This window comes from Bos indicus x Bos taurus, chromosome 21 (genome assembly GCF_003369695.1).
Source record: "Bos indicus x Bos taurus breed Angus x Brahman F1 hybrid chromosome 21, Bos_hybrid_MaternalHap_v2.0, whole genome shotgun sequence".
NCBI classification, from domain to species: domain Eukaryota; kingdom Metazoa; phylum Chordata; class Mammalia; order Artiodactyla; family Bovidae; genus Bos; species Bos indicus x Bos taurus.
The window spans coordinates 16,515,312-16,528,299 of record NC_040096.1 but is presented as its reverse complement, the minus strand read 5'-3'; the positions used below and the strand labels follow the sequence as shown (position 1 = coordinate 16,528,299).

The following is a 12,988-nucleotide window of genomic DNA, read 5'->3' as shown; positions in this document are numbered from 1 at the left end:
GCTGGAAAAGAGAGTCACTGCTTAAATTAGACAAAAACATTTAGAAAGTAAAGTATCATAATGAGAAAACTCAAATATGAAACTGGGGGTGCCAATTTTCAGAACATCAAAATGCTGTAACTGAAAGAAATGTTTTGTTTGTTTGTCTTGGCTTTGTCTGCTTTCAGGAGCCTGCGTTTTCAGTCACTAACAGTTAATTACCAACGACGTGCTGAGCAGGCTCACCGCCTCCAAGCACTCAAGGAAACCTCAGGAAATCTGACAGCTATGCAGCTCCAGCTAGTTCCTTCTGTGGAATCAGGACTCATTCACAAACACTTCAAACTAAAACCTACACTGAAAATCAGTATGATTTCAGGTAAATCAGAGACTTCCTCACCAGGAAAGAGTGAGTAAATCTAGCCCAAGAAGCCTTCTTCCTATTGCTACCTTGTTGATTAAACCACACAGCTGGCCAGTCAGCTTTTGGGGAGTACCATGCCCACTTTAGGCAAGAAACAGTGTCAAGGACAGCAAGAGAAAGACAAATCGTGATCCTGGTGACAATTTACACAATGGGTCCCACAGTTTAAAAGTACGAGGAATCTTCTTTCATTTAAAATGTTAAGGATGGACTTCCCTGGTGGCTCAGTGACTAAGAATCCGCCTGCCAATGGCAGGAGACACGGGTTTCATCCCTGATCTGGGAAGATCCCACGTGCCGTAGAGCAACTAAGCCCATTTGCTAGAACTACTGAGCCTGTGCTCAAGAGCCTGGGAGCTGCCACCACCGAGCCCACGTGCTGCAAGGACCAAAGTCCACGCACCCTAGAGCCTGTGCTCTGCAACCAGAGAAGCCACCACAGTGAGAAACCCGCAACTAGAGAGCAGCCCCCCGTGCACCAACGAAGACCCAGAACAGCCAAAAATAAACTAACTATAAAGCGTCAAGGGTTGTACCTGCCTCCACATCCCAGGACAATGCATATAACCATATGGGCTCATGGATTATCAGGTCTCCACAGCCACGGACTCCAGACTGGATAGTCCTGCCTGCCATGGAAAAGAGAGGCTGAGCAAGGCCGCCAGGACATTTCAGAGCTGGAGTTCGTGGCCTTCGGTGGCACAGACTCCTTCAAGGATCTGAGGGAAGCCAGGGACCGCTCTTTCCCAGAAACACGCGTGTGTGTGTCCAGTCAGTGGTTCTGGAGACGGCTTCACAACTCAAGAGTAGAGACTTCTTCTTACAAGTTTTTGAGGAGTATGAAAAGCCCAAGGGTGGTCAGAAGTACGACTGAGGAAAGAATGGGAGACATGGCAGCCGTGAGTCTCCACCAAGGTGAGCCCCTCACCCCAGTTACATAAGCAAGGGAGTGAAAAAATCGGTATTATCCTAGGAAAACTGTAGGAAGTTTTCCTTTCTACAGGCAAGCAAGGAAGGAAAGCATGGAACAACCAGGACACAGCCCAGTAAGAGGAGTCTAGGCACCTCTGGTCTGGAGGGTGCGTCCCTGGGCTGGGGACGTGTGGCCCCAGTGGGACACCGAGGAAGCAGCAGGCCAGTGAGCCAGTACAAAGGGCAGAATCCACAGAAATGAGAGAGAGATAAAGACTCCACGCTTAGAGACAGACAGGAGATCCAGAGCAGACGGTAGTGGTGCCTTCTCTTTGACTAGGTTGAGTCTGAAGTGTCAAGATGCCTTTCAGATGCTTAAAAGTCATCAATATTGAGAGAAAGACTGGCGCTAGTTTCATCTGCTCGAGTAAAAAGTGGTGAGAAAAGTGTGAAATGGAGAGGGAGCCGCATGGACGTGCCAAGAGGAAAGACACGCTGCTGGTGGTGCTCGTGCGGGTGATCCACAGCGGCAGGTGAAGAAACCGGGAGGCTGGCTGCGTGCAGACAGAAACAGCGCAGCAGCGAGCGTGCAGTCACGGAACGAAATAAATCAAAACCACAGGGAGACACTGCATCACACCCACCAGGATGGCTGTATTTAAACCACATACACACACACACTGTATTTAAACCACACACACACACACACACACACACACACACTCCAAAACAAACAAACAAAAAACCTCCAGAAAATAACCCGTGTTGGTGAGAATGCAGAGAACTGAAACCTGTGTGCACGTAAATTCTTAGGAATGTAAAAACGTGGAAAAAAGTACAGGGGTTCCTCCAAAACTTAAACAGAATCACCATACGACCCAAACCCAGCAGTTCCACTTCTGGGCACACACCGCAAAGAACGGAAAGCAGGTGCTCATATCAACATTCACAGCACCTCTATTCACAATAGACAAAAGGGGAAAACAACCCAACTGGCCATCAACAGATGAATGGATTAACACAAGGTAGTATATACATGCACCGGAGTAGTATTCAGCCTTAAAATAAGGAGAGAATTCTGATACCTGCTTCCACATGGATAAACCCCAAAGACATCATAATCAGTGAAATAGGCCAGTCATGAAAGGACAAATACTGTGCAATGCCACTTACATAAGATACCTAGGGTAGTCAAATTCTAGAGCCAAAAAAACAGAACGGTGATTGCCAGGGACTGGGGGCAGGGGAAACGAAGAGTTACTGTTTATCGAGTACTGAGCTTCGGTTTGCAAAGACGAAAAAGTTCTGGACAGTGGTGACACAACAGCTGCACGACGATGTGAACGTACTTAATGCCACTGAGCTGTACACTCAAGTGTGGTCAATGTTATGTATTTCCTTACAACAACAGAGTGGGTGTGCGGCAGTTCCAAGAAGCGAGCGTGTTTAGAGAAAAGCTGTCGGGCAGCCCACAGCTGGAGGCAGCGCTGGTAATCTGGGCCAGATGCTACCAATCGTGGTCAGTGCCATTAACCAGAGGACAGAGTCCTCCGACATGAGTGTGGAAAGAATGTCAAAAGGGGCATCAGCGTTTTCGACCACATCCTGTACACAGTGACAGCAGCCCCAAGCAGATCATGCTCACGTGTGACAAGTACTGCGCTGAGTATACACAAGCAAGCCATTTAAGAGGCAGAAACTGGATTACAAAACCTCTCTCCCTCCTCCTGCCTGGTTTCAGAAACACCGGTGTGACCGATACATTTGCCCTCGTCTCAGGTCTGTTTTTCAACAGCTCCACTGTTTCTCACTCATACAATGAGATAACTTAAAGGCCACACACCCCGCGTGGCTCCACTGGGATGTTTTCAGAGCGCTTGCTACAGACCAGAGGAAATGCCAGGCCCTGATCATACTTACGGTAACACATCTCTTCTCACGGTAGTCTCCTTTCCAAAAGGTGACCGCTAAGACCCAGGTTTCTACATTACTGGGTGACAGACTGTTCTCTGTACCACTGACACTCTTTTTAGCCATCTTGAGACTAGGCTTAGCAGGAAATCTGATTGCCAGCAGAATTAGGAGATGGACCAGAAACGACAGTGTTGAGACTGCTAATAATTTGAGATTAAGAGGAAAACAAAGGAAACAATAAGGCCCTTTATCCAGGTGCTGCTCTACGGAATCTTTGAACTAATACCAAAATACAAGACTGGCAACTGATTAAATGGGTAGGAGGAGTAGATCAAAATGATTCTGAAATTTTGTTTAGCAAGCAGTTGGAAATGAGGAAAACAGAGACTGTGCCATTAAATATCCACATCTTTTGGAGGAATACGCCACCCAAAACCACTTTCTGGCTCTGACTCCATTTGTGATTCTTTAGCTAAAAAACAAACTCTGTCCACATTGTATCTCCACGACAGTCAGACTGTGGACATTACAGGCTCCGAGCGTCCAAAGTTCTGGTGAGTTACAGTGCATACGGAACATGGGATGGGAGAAGTTGATGCAAAAAAAAATGTTGACCATCCTGGTAGTTTTTCACGCCTTTCATGAAGCCTCGGGTCCCTTGGAATGATCTAAACCACACCTAAACTGTGTTCCCATCAGTCAGAAAATAGAGCCGTGCATATTTTCAGTGGAGAGGGAACTGCCTTGTTTTTGGCAGTGTTTCTGCTACTGTTTATATTTGAACATCCTAATAACACAGCTCATGGTTACACCCAGCCTTCCCAGCCACTGCCTGTATTTACTTCCTTTGCAAATGTCTCAGGAGATGTAGCTGGAGTTACAAGGCTGAACAAAAGGAAGCAGAAACCCCACCATCCGGACAGGGGAGCCAACACTTGAGTCAAAAGTCTTTTCAGGGAATCAGACTGTAACTGAGCAGACAGGCAGAGCTGCCTTCAGTCGTCTTTTGCCTCCTAATGTCTTTTGTTTGAAGCGGCATGGAAGTGTCTTTGAGCAAGTAGACTTGTTAAAGGATGTGTATTTCCTGGAAGATGACGCTGGGCTTACAGACAAACTACTCCTGCGCTGATGAGGCCAGGTGGCCTGCCTGAACATCACGGATGGGAGGGGGTCGTCGTCCTCTGTACAAACTGTCACTCAGTGTCCACAAAACAGGGCTGCAAACCTTTTCACCATTCATCTGCTACTCTGACTTACTAGTTACAAAGTATGCTGTCAGTAAATCATCAGTAACAGGAAGAATCATGTTGTTACTAGTGGGCAATATTTTTTGCAAGTACCCAAAGTAATAAAACTAGTGAAACAGAAATGGTCCCTGGGTTAAAGTCAGTAGCTGATCTAGGATTCTGACTTCTTTGTCTTTGGCATGCTAGTTTTGCAGCAAGTTCCTGACACTTGGTGTGATGTCCTCCTGTGTTAAGAACAGTCTCTTAATGTGATCATGAGTTAGCTACTGAACTGTGTTAAGACAAAGGCTCCTTTCACCAACTTGTGTAGGCTTTAGAGGGACTTCCCCGGTGGTCCAGTGGTTAAGAGTCCACCTTCCAATGTAAGGGACTCGGGTTCGATCCCTCGTCAGGGAACTAAGATTACCACATGCCAAGGGGCAACTACGGCAACACAACCACTGAGCAGACCTGCTGCAAACGACAGAGCCCGTGTGCCACAGCTAGAGAATCCCGCACAAGCAAATGAAGAGCTCTCTTCCTGCAATGAGGGCCCTGTGCGACCCCCAGACAAAAATACACAGATCTAGGCTTTTGAAAGGTGCTGAGGAAAATGGGCCTATTGATACCAAAGGGTGTCTGCCAATGATTCAGATTCTTCCGTATCCCATTCTGCACATGATTCATAGTTACTAGCCATTTACCTACCATAAGCAGCCAGAAGTCACACAGGCACGGGGGGATACTGTGAGGAGTGACACGTATGTATGTGTGTACTGGGACAGCGGAGCCAAGAACACTATTAACCTACTTTGCTGCTAAGTCGCATCAGTCGTGTCCGACTCTGTGCGACCCCATAGACGGCAGCCCACCAGGCTCCCCCATCCCTGGGATTCTCCAGGCAAGAATACTGCAGTGGGTTGCCATTTCCTTCTCCAACGCATGAAAGTGAAACGTGAAAGTGAAGTCGCTCAGTCGTGTCTGACTCTTAGCGACCCCATGGACTTCAGCCCACCAGGCTCCTCCATCCATGGGATTTTCCAGGCAAGAGTACTGGAGTGGGGTGCCATTGCCTTCTCCGATTAACCTACTTTACTATTAGAAAAAAAAATTCAAGAAGAAGGTAAGATTTCAGTATCTATTGGGTTTGATGATGGGAAGCAACGGCTGATGTGAGGATAAAGACCAGTGTACCCAGCCTTGGGAAAAATCCCAAGGGAAGGCTTTGATGCAGAAGAGCTTCCATGAAAGTCACTGAACAGAACTGACGAAGGGAACGAGTCAGAATGCAAAGTCTCAGAAAGGAGGGGCACATAACAGACGATACGATTTTCAAGTTAATTCACAGTGAATTATTCGGATGCCAGTGGGAAGGAATGGAGCTGTAAACGTTATGACACCAGAAGGACAGGGTCATGGTCCGGATTTTGTGATGACTATCCCAACTCATCTCTCTGTTCTTTACCCCAGCCATCCCAGCGCATTAAGCACAGTTCACATACCATGACGTGTTATGAACCCATACTTACAAATCTTAACAGATGAACTCATTCAACTAACAAAACTTACTGAGCATTTAACACAAATTAGGGACACTGTTTTGAGTGCTTAGACATAATGAATAGATTAAAAAATTACAAACTCCTCGGTATATTAAAAAAAAAAAAAAAATCTTCCACCGAAAAGGGAAGTGAGAACATAGCACATGGTCACTTGGGAACTTAAGTAGCTCACACATCCAATATAATACACCTTTAAAAACACTGATTTAAAAAACAAATTCAAAATGGAAAGAAGTGAGGAGGCCACTGCTGAATGAATTAAAAAAACAAAAAAATTGTGGGGGAAAGGCTGCTAACAATGGTAGATTCATATCTGAATTCAAAGTGCTGTAGAAAGAATCCCCACACTGGGAAAGAAGTGAATGACATCAACTTTTCATACTGAAAAAGTGGTAGCAGTTAAAACTTTAAAATATACATATAGATAGATACACACATTCATGAAATAAAAGTGTTGGCCAACTCAAAGAAGAAGTCTAGGGGACTAAGAAAGAACATGAGCTTTGAAAAGAATCACGTCTGGGGTTGCATCCTATTACCTAGGATGAGCTGTGAGAAAATTACCGACTATCCGAAAATGTTTTTCCCCATAAGATGAAACAAATACTAGGGATATAAAGGTTAAGTGCCTGCCCACTGGAGACCACAAAGCCATTCCATCACGCCGGGCCTACCATAATGGCAGCCTGAGTGACTCCCACGTGCCAGAACGATCTTTTGAAAACATAAGTTGAGAAGTAACATACCCAAGCAAAGCAAACCCCTCCCGATGGCGGTCAAGGCCTGGCTCTTCCAGGCCCGGCCTGCTCAGCTTTCTCCCATCACCTCGGCCTCCCCCATCCTTCCCCGCCCCAGGACCTCCCCAATCCTTTCCAGAACGCCTTCCCTAGGTGCAGCGGCTGGCATCTTCTAATTCTCTGGACACCAGTTTTTCAAATGCCAGAACCTCAGAATGATCTCCTACCTGAAATGTCTCCCCATCGTGTGCACTTCTTACAGTGCACACTGTTTATATCCATCAAGTCACTTACAGTAATGTGTACTTTTTGTTTCTCCATCTGTTACCTGTCTTTAAGCAATATGGAGACTTTGAAGACCCATGTGCCCCTTGGACCGAGCACCATGCCCAACACTGAACAAATCATTAATACTGTTTTTGTGTAGATCTCTCAGTGATGTGACCTTCTCTGTCTTCAAAGCAAAGAATCAGCACCAAAGCTGCCCATCTCATCTCAACCTGGAAATAGCGTATTTTCAGGACTTTTTGTGCTTCCTTATTTGTAATAAATGCCTGCTTTCTGAGAAGTGAAGTTTCTTCTACTGAAACTCTTTGGTTATGTAAAGGTTGTATGGTGCAAAAAAAGAAAAAAGAATACAAATACAGGCACATCCAAAAAAAAAAAAAGAGCGAGAGAGAAAAAAATTACATCCTTTATGAGCTGTGGCCTTGTGCGGAGAAAAAACCCAAAACATCACATCACTCAAGTCTTTCACGTTCCTCAGCCGGGCTCAGGAGACGCCTCAAACTCTTCTAGGAAAAGGAGTCTGGGGTGGGAGTTCAGGGACCACTGCTGCCTGACCAATCCTCTCAGATCAAGTAACGTATATAAAAGCATTCTGTTAAAACTGTAGAACAGCATCTGTGAAGGCAGTAAGCCTGTGCTGAGTTAGCTCCACTACTAAGGGCTCTCATGCCTGGGAGAGTGGAGAGTATTACGTATTTCAGCACGGTTTTAAATGCACCACATTCCTGTGACACTAAGACTGAGATTTTCTATCCTCCCTCTCCTCTTTCCCTTTTTTCCCCAGACAGGGAACATCATAAAGCATGCAAAGCGCTCAGTCATGTCTGACTCTGTGTGACCCATAGACTGTAGCCCGCCAGGCTCCTCTGTCCATGGGATTTTCCAGGCAAGAACACTGGAGTGGGTTACCATTTCCTTCTCCAGAGGATCTTCCCGACCCAGGGATTGAACACTCGTCTTTTGCATCTCCTACACTGGCAGGCAGGCTAGCGCCACCTGGGAAGCCCAATGTCATAAAGAGTCAAGCTCGTAAAGGTCCTAACAACTAGACTCTTCTAAACAAAGGAGGACAGAAACAACAAAAACAAAAACATCACTGTCACTTCATAGCGGAGCTCACATTTCAGAGGAACTAACATGAATAAGATCTTGGATCAAGTTCAAAATGCCAAGTTGCCCACTGCTCTGAGCCTCGGCCTGGCAAGTCAGAGCACCAGATGATGGAGATTATGGCGGACAGACGGCAGTTCCCCACGATCGCAACCCCTCCACCCAGCCCCTCATCGGTGTCCCGAAGGGTGGTCTCAGTTCACTGGCATCTGTGTCTAGCTTTCTGAGCCATGCTTGGCCTCAATGGATGAGTGGAAAAAACGAGGGAGTCTCAAGTAATAAACTGAACTGGTCAATCAATGCGAAAGCACCCCTACCTCCCTGCCCGGGACAATACATTCCTCCTGTGCCTGCACTCCCCTGGTTCCACACCCTCATCAGCTCAGGTACTGAGGTTCTCTGGCAACCCTGAAGCACTTGGTTGGTTTCCAGTTTCCCCTGCCTTTGCCAGAAAATGGCTAAACTTCCAAAAAGTGCTCCCTGAGTCGTCCAACATTCCCAGACTCCCACCTTATGGCTGGAGGAGTTCTTACTAATTTTAGACTCAAGGATGCCTTCTGTGAGCAATTAGCTGGCCAGAGGCCCCGCCCCCATCCTGCTGAGACAGCCAGCATCACTAACGGGAGAAAACAAACACAGCAATTAACAGTCAGAGGCCAGACCTGTAAAGCAGTCAAACCAAGCCAAAACGGCCACTGTGCCACTTTGATAAACAGACTGAGTGGAGATCTTTCCAAAGGAAATAAGTACTATCTTCCCCCCAAGAGTTGTGAGAGAAAAAAAAGAACAGAAAGAGAAGAGAAAAAAAAAAAAAAAAACTCAGGCAAAAGACAGACTGGGAGACAGAGGCAGACGGGGAGAGACCGACAGATAATGATGCCTCTACAGATGGGGCCTGGGGTGGGGACGCTGGGGACAGACCTCTCTGGAAAAGAGCAACTGACGGTGAAGTGCTCCACCTGCGATTTACAAGAGTAGGAGGTTCTCTTGAGCAGAAGAACCCACTTTAAAGCAAGTAAAATGACGCTGACACCTAAGTGACTCGATGATTTTTAAGCCCCCATTGTTGCTGGTCAGATATTCTGCTGCTGCTGCTAAGCTGCTACAGTCGTGTCCAACTCTGTGCGACCCCATAGACGGCAGCCCACAAGGCTCCCCCATCCCTGGGATTCTCTAGGCAAGAACACTGGAGTGGGATATTCTGCTAGGAACCTTAAAATCACCAACCCAACTCCACAATCCCCACTGTACACACACACACACATGCCTCTCAGCTCTTCTCCCAGTACAGGGTGGCCAGGGCCCCAGCTACTGGATTCAGAGGCAGGAGGCAGCTACGGGAGGCCCTTACCTTCAGCAGCACCACATCCACGGTCCTGTCCACCTTGGAGATGTCACACAGGCTGTAGCGCCTCTTGTGCCGCTCGTACATTTTGTCCAAACGCAGCAGAGAGGACACAAGATGCAGGGGCGGGACCCACCGTAACCTGGGGGGTCGGGGTGCTCCCGCAAGCCCCCAGGTCTGAACCTCTAGCGGGGAGCCGGAGGGGGTTTCTGCCGTCCGGACTCCTCTATGAAGAAAACCTCGAGGGGGTCAAACCACACAGGACCCCAAGTCCCTCACCGGACGGAGAACTTCCTGGCAGTGCCTGAGCCCCGGGGTGATGCACGCCCAACTCACAGTATCCACAGTAATCGCCCCTGGATGCTATACTTTAGTCAGATCTTGACGGAGAGAGAAGCACAGACTGTTTCCATCACGGGCGATAACTCCAGGAGAAAAATGAAGGCTTAACGGGCTACGCATGCCGGCCGACGCACGTGGCGGGGAACAACCCAGAGCAGGCGAGAAAAAATCCAGTATGTGCCTTGTCGGGAAAAGACAAGCAGAGAAGAAGGGAAGACAGCTCTACTTTGCAGGGATGGCAGGACAAAATTTTCTCATGAAAACCTCTTCTTGCTTAAAAAACAAAAGCAAGGAAAAGCAGTATTTCCTTCACAGGGAAAAAAAAAAGCAAGCAAACTGAAATTCTGAGATTCTGTTCAGAGAAAGAGTCTCTAGTCAGCCTCTTGCTCGCCAGGCAGCAGGGCTTGGTTCTGATTTCAGCTGAAAAGTCTAATGACAGCGGAGTGAAAGCAGGAAGGAAAAAAAAAAGAGCCCGCTCCTCCCCCCCATGCTCCCTCCCTTCTGGGGCACGGGCCCCTCTTCCCTCCCTCCCTCAGGAACGTCACGACTGGCCCTTTCGGCTCAGCACCAGCAGCCTTCGAGGCTTGAAAACCTAAAGGCAGTGCTGGGAACATGATTCATCCCCAGATGAAGAGGAGAAAAACAAAGCTTCCTTTTCCAGCCGGCTTCCTCCTCCTCCTCCTCTCCCGCTGCTTCCTATGAAACAGGCTCTGTAGAGCACCCCCAGCCGCGCCCCGGGTGAGGTCGGGGCGGCGTGGGGATTGGGGGGGGTGGGGCGGGCATCCTGCACACCACAGGCGAGCACGAGACGCTTCTCTGTCCCCCAAAGTCAGGGAAGTGGCCACTGCCCCGGGCGCACGCTGCAGCACCCTGCCAGGCGCAAACCAGTGATTTAACGTGAGAAAAATGCTAGCCTGAGCCTTCAGGGACATGTCTCCAGGACCCACAAGGGCTTACGGAAGTGGCCGGCAAGGCTTAGAGATCAAGAGGGCAGTTAGGTTTTTCTTTTTTTTTTTTGCAGAGAGGAAGGGAGTGATGGGGTGGGTGGGAGGGAGGGGTGCTTTTAGACCAGTGACGAGGAGAGGAGGAGAAGGGACCGGTGCACGGGCACACGTGTCAGCCGCACTGGCGGGGCCAAGGGGAGCCCCTGGAGGGCCTTCTCCCCCTCTCGCGACCGAGCCCGTGGGGGCTCTGTCACTCCACACGCCCACCCTCTGGCCCCACCCTAGCCACGATCATCAGAGGCGGACCTGCCCCAGAACTCATCTTCTCGCTGGTGTCAGAAATGATCTGGATGGGAAAGGAGGAGAAAGAACTGGGGAGGACACGGGCGGGTGGGGGTGGCAGGGAGTGGAGATGGAAAAACTGAAAGGATGTTCTCCTTCTAGGAGAGTCAGGCTGCTGACGTTTCCCTCAAGGGGCCACAGGCGGAGTCCTTGGCTTGGCCCTGCCAGTGTGGGTGAGGGGGCTCCAACGCCACAAGCAAAAGGAGAAGAGATTTAATACCGAAATTTCCATCAGTATCTAACAGAGCTGATGGAGAGGCTTTCCAGGAGCAATAAAAGAGGCAGAGATGGGCTGGTGACTCACCATGCCCTCTGGCCAGGCCGTCAAGTGGCTGACCAGCTCAAAGGAGAGCGAGGCAGCAAACCCCACTAGGACGCACCTCCCTGCTCCCCCGGACACGCGGCAGCTGTGGCTCAACCAGCTCAAAGCCTGCAGCCCGTCCATCCCAGTCTCATCCACGGGGTGGGGCAGACGGGCCCTCCCCTTGCCCATACGCCCACAGTGAGCATCGCGCTGTGACGCTACCAACGTGGACAGTGAACCAGATGTTGCTTTTCATGAGTGACAATGGAAAACAGATGATTGGAGAGAGAGTAGAAAGCTGTAAATAAAATTCTAACTCGGGCTTACCCAAAGGGTGGGAACCTGGCCGGCGACTTACGACGACTTTGAAAACTATGTGGTCTAGGATATGAATGGAAAGATCCTTTAGGTTTTGGTGCAGGGAAAAATGGATGGTTTATTATCTTTTCCTGTACGAACTTTCACCAAACTGTCACTCAGAACTCTCCCTCCTCCCCACAGAAAGACGGAGCCGCCTCCCCTCTATCCTCAACATGGTTTATTCCCCACTGCCGCTCCCTTCTGTTTTAATTAGAATCAAATGTTTCCTGCTTCCAAGGTTCCCAGGCTTCTCCCTAGGGATCATAGATGCTTTAATCACCATAAAGCCTTTCTATTCCCAGTCTCGTCTAACTACTGACTTCAATGCAGATAATCTACTGATTGAACAGATACTCTGCATTCTGTTATCTGCATGTATGCTGCCTTGCAACAAAGGCAAACAAGAGAAACAAACAACAAAATCTCTGCCCTCAAGAAATTTAAAAGAAATCTGTTTCACAGTAATACAACTGTTTGAAATGGCTCAGGTTACCGTTTTGAGACAGTTTAATTTTTTTTTTTTAATTTCTGCTGAGATGCTGGCTTTGCGCTACAGGCTGTAAATTGAGACTTCCTAGCTGCTTGGTACACATAAACATGTTAAGAGGATTTGGAACTGTAATTGCGTGTTCTGTTCCTTCTTGGAGAACAAATCCTCTGGGCAGGGAACACATGCCCTGGGTGGGGAACACGAGCCTGCTTTGCTGTCCCTCTGGATCCGTTCGATACTCGCCACAGAAGACAGAGTCTGCGGTCCTGCGCTTTCGTTGTTGATCTGACAGTTCCAAGTTTTTATCAAAAACATCTGCAACTGCCGAGCAGTTATTCTGTTAGGATTTTGAAACTCAGAAACCAATCGTTTTATTTCCAAATCAAAGCTGAGACCTATGAAGCTTCGTTTTGAAGATACGTCTCTTTTCCTTTAATTTTGGCAACGTAAAGAGTAAAATACGTTTATTATTTACAACCTCTTTTCACAATAGTAATTATTCACAAGATTAGTTATATCTCCCTCCATCCCACACTCCAGCCACAACAAGGAGGCCTCAGTTCAGTTCAGGCGCTCAGTCGTGGGGACTGTGTGACCCCATGGACTGCAGCAGGCCAGGCTTCCCTGTCCACCACCAACTTCCGGAGCTTACTCAAAGTCAAGCAAGGAGGCCTACATTCTTCAATAGAAGCAACCAGTGCTAAAAGTC

General features: G+C 48.2%; 1 protein-coding gene across 16 annotated transcripts in view; it reads right to left on the bottom strand.

The window, feature by feature from the left end:
- AKAP13 (A-kinase anchoring protein 13) overlaps window positions 1-12,988 on the bottom strand; it is a 324,450-nt gene that overhangs the window by 103,333 nt on the left and 208,129 nt on the right. Inside the window, exon 1 of one of the 16 annotated variants that reach the window (XM_027522133.1) lies at window positions 9,504-10,273. The exons of the other annotated variants lie outside the window; for them this stretch is intronic. Within the exon in view, the coding sequence (XP_027377934.1) occupies window positions 9,504-9,584 (81 nt within the window). The 5' untranslated portion in view covers window positions 9,585-10,273. Of the gene's footprint in view, window positions 1-9,503; window positions 10,274-12,988 lie in introns of those variants that run through there. 16 annotated transcript variants of the gene reach the window in all.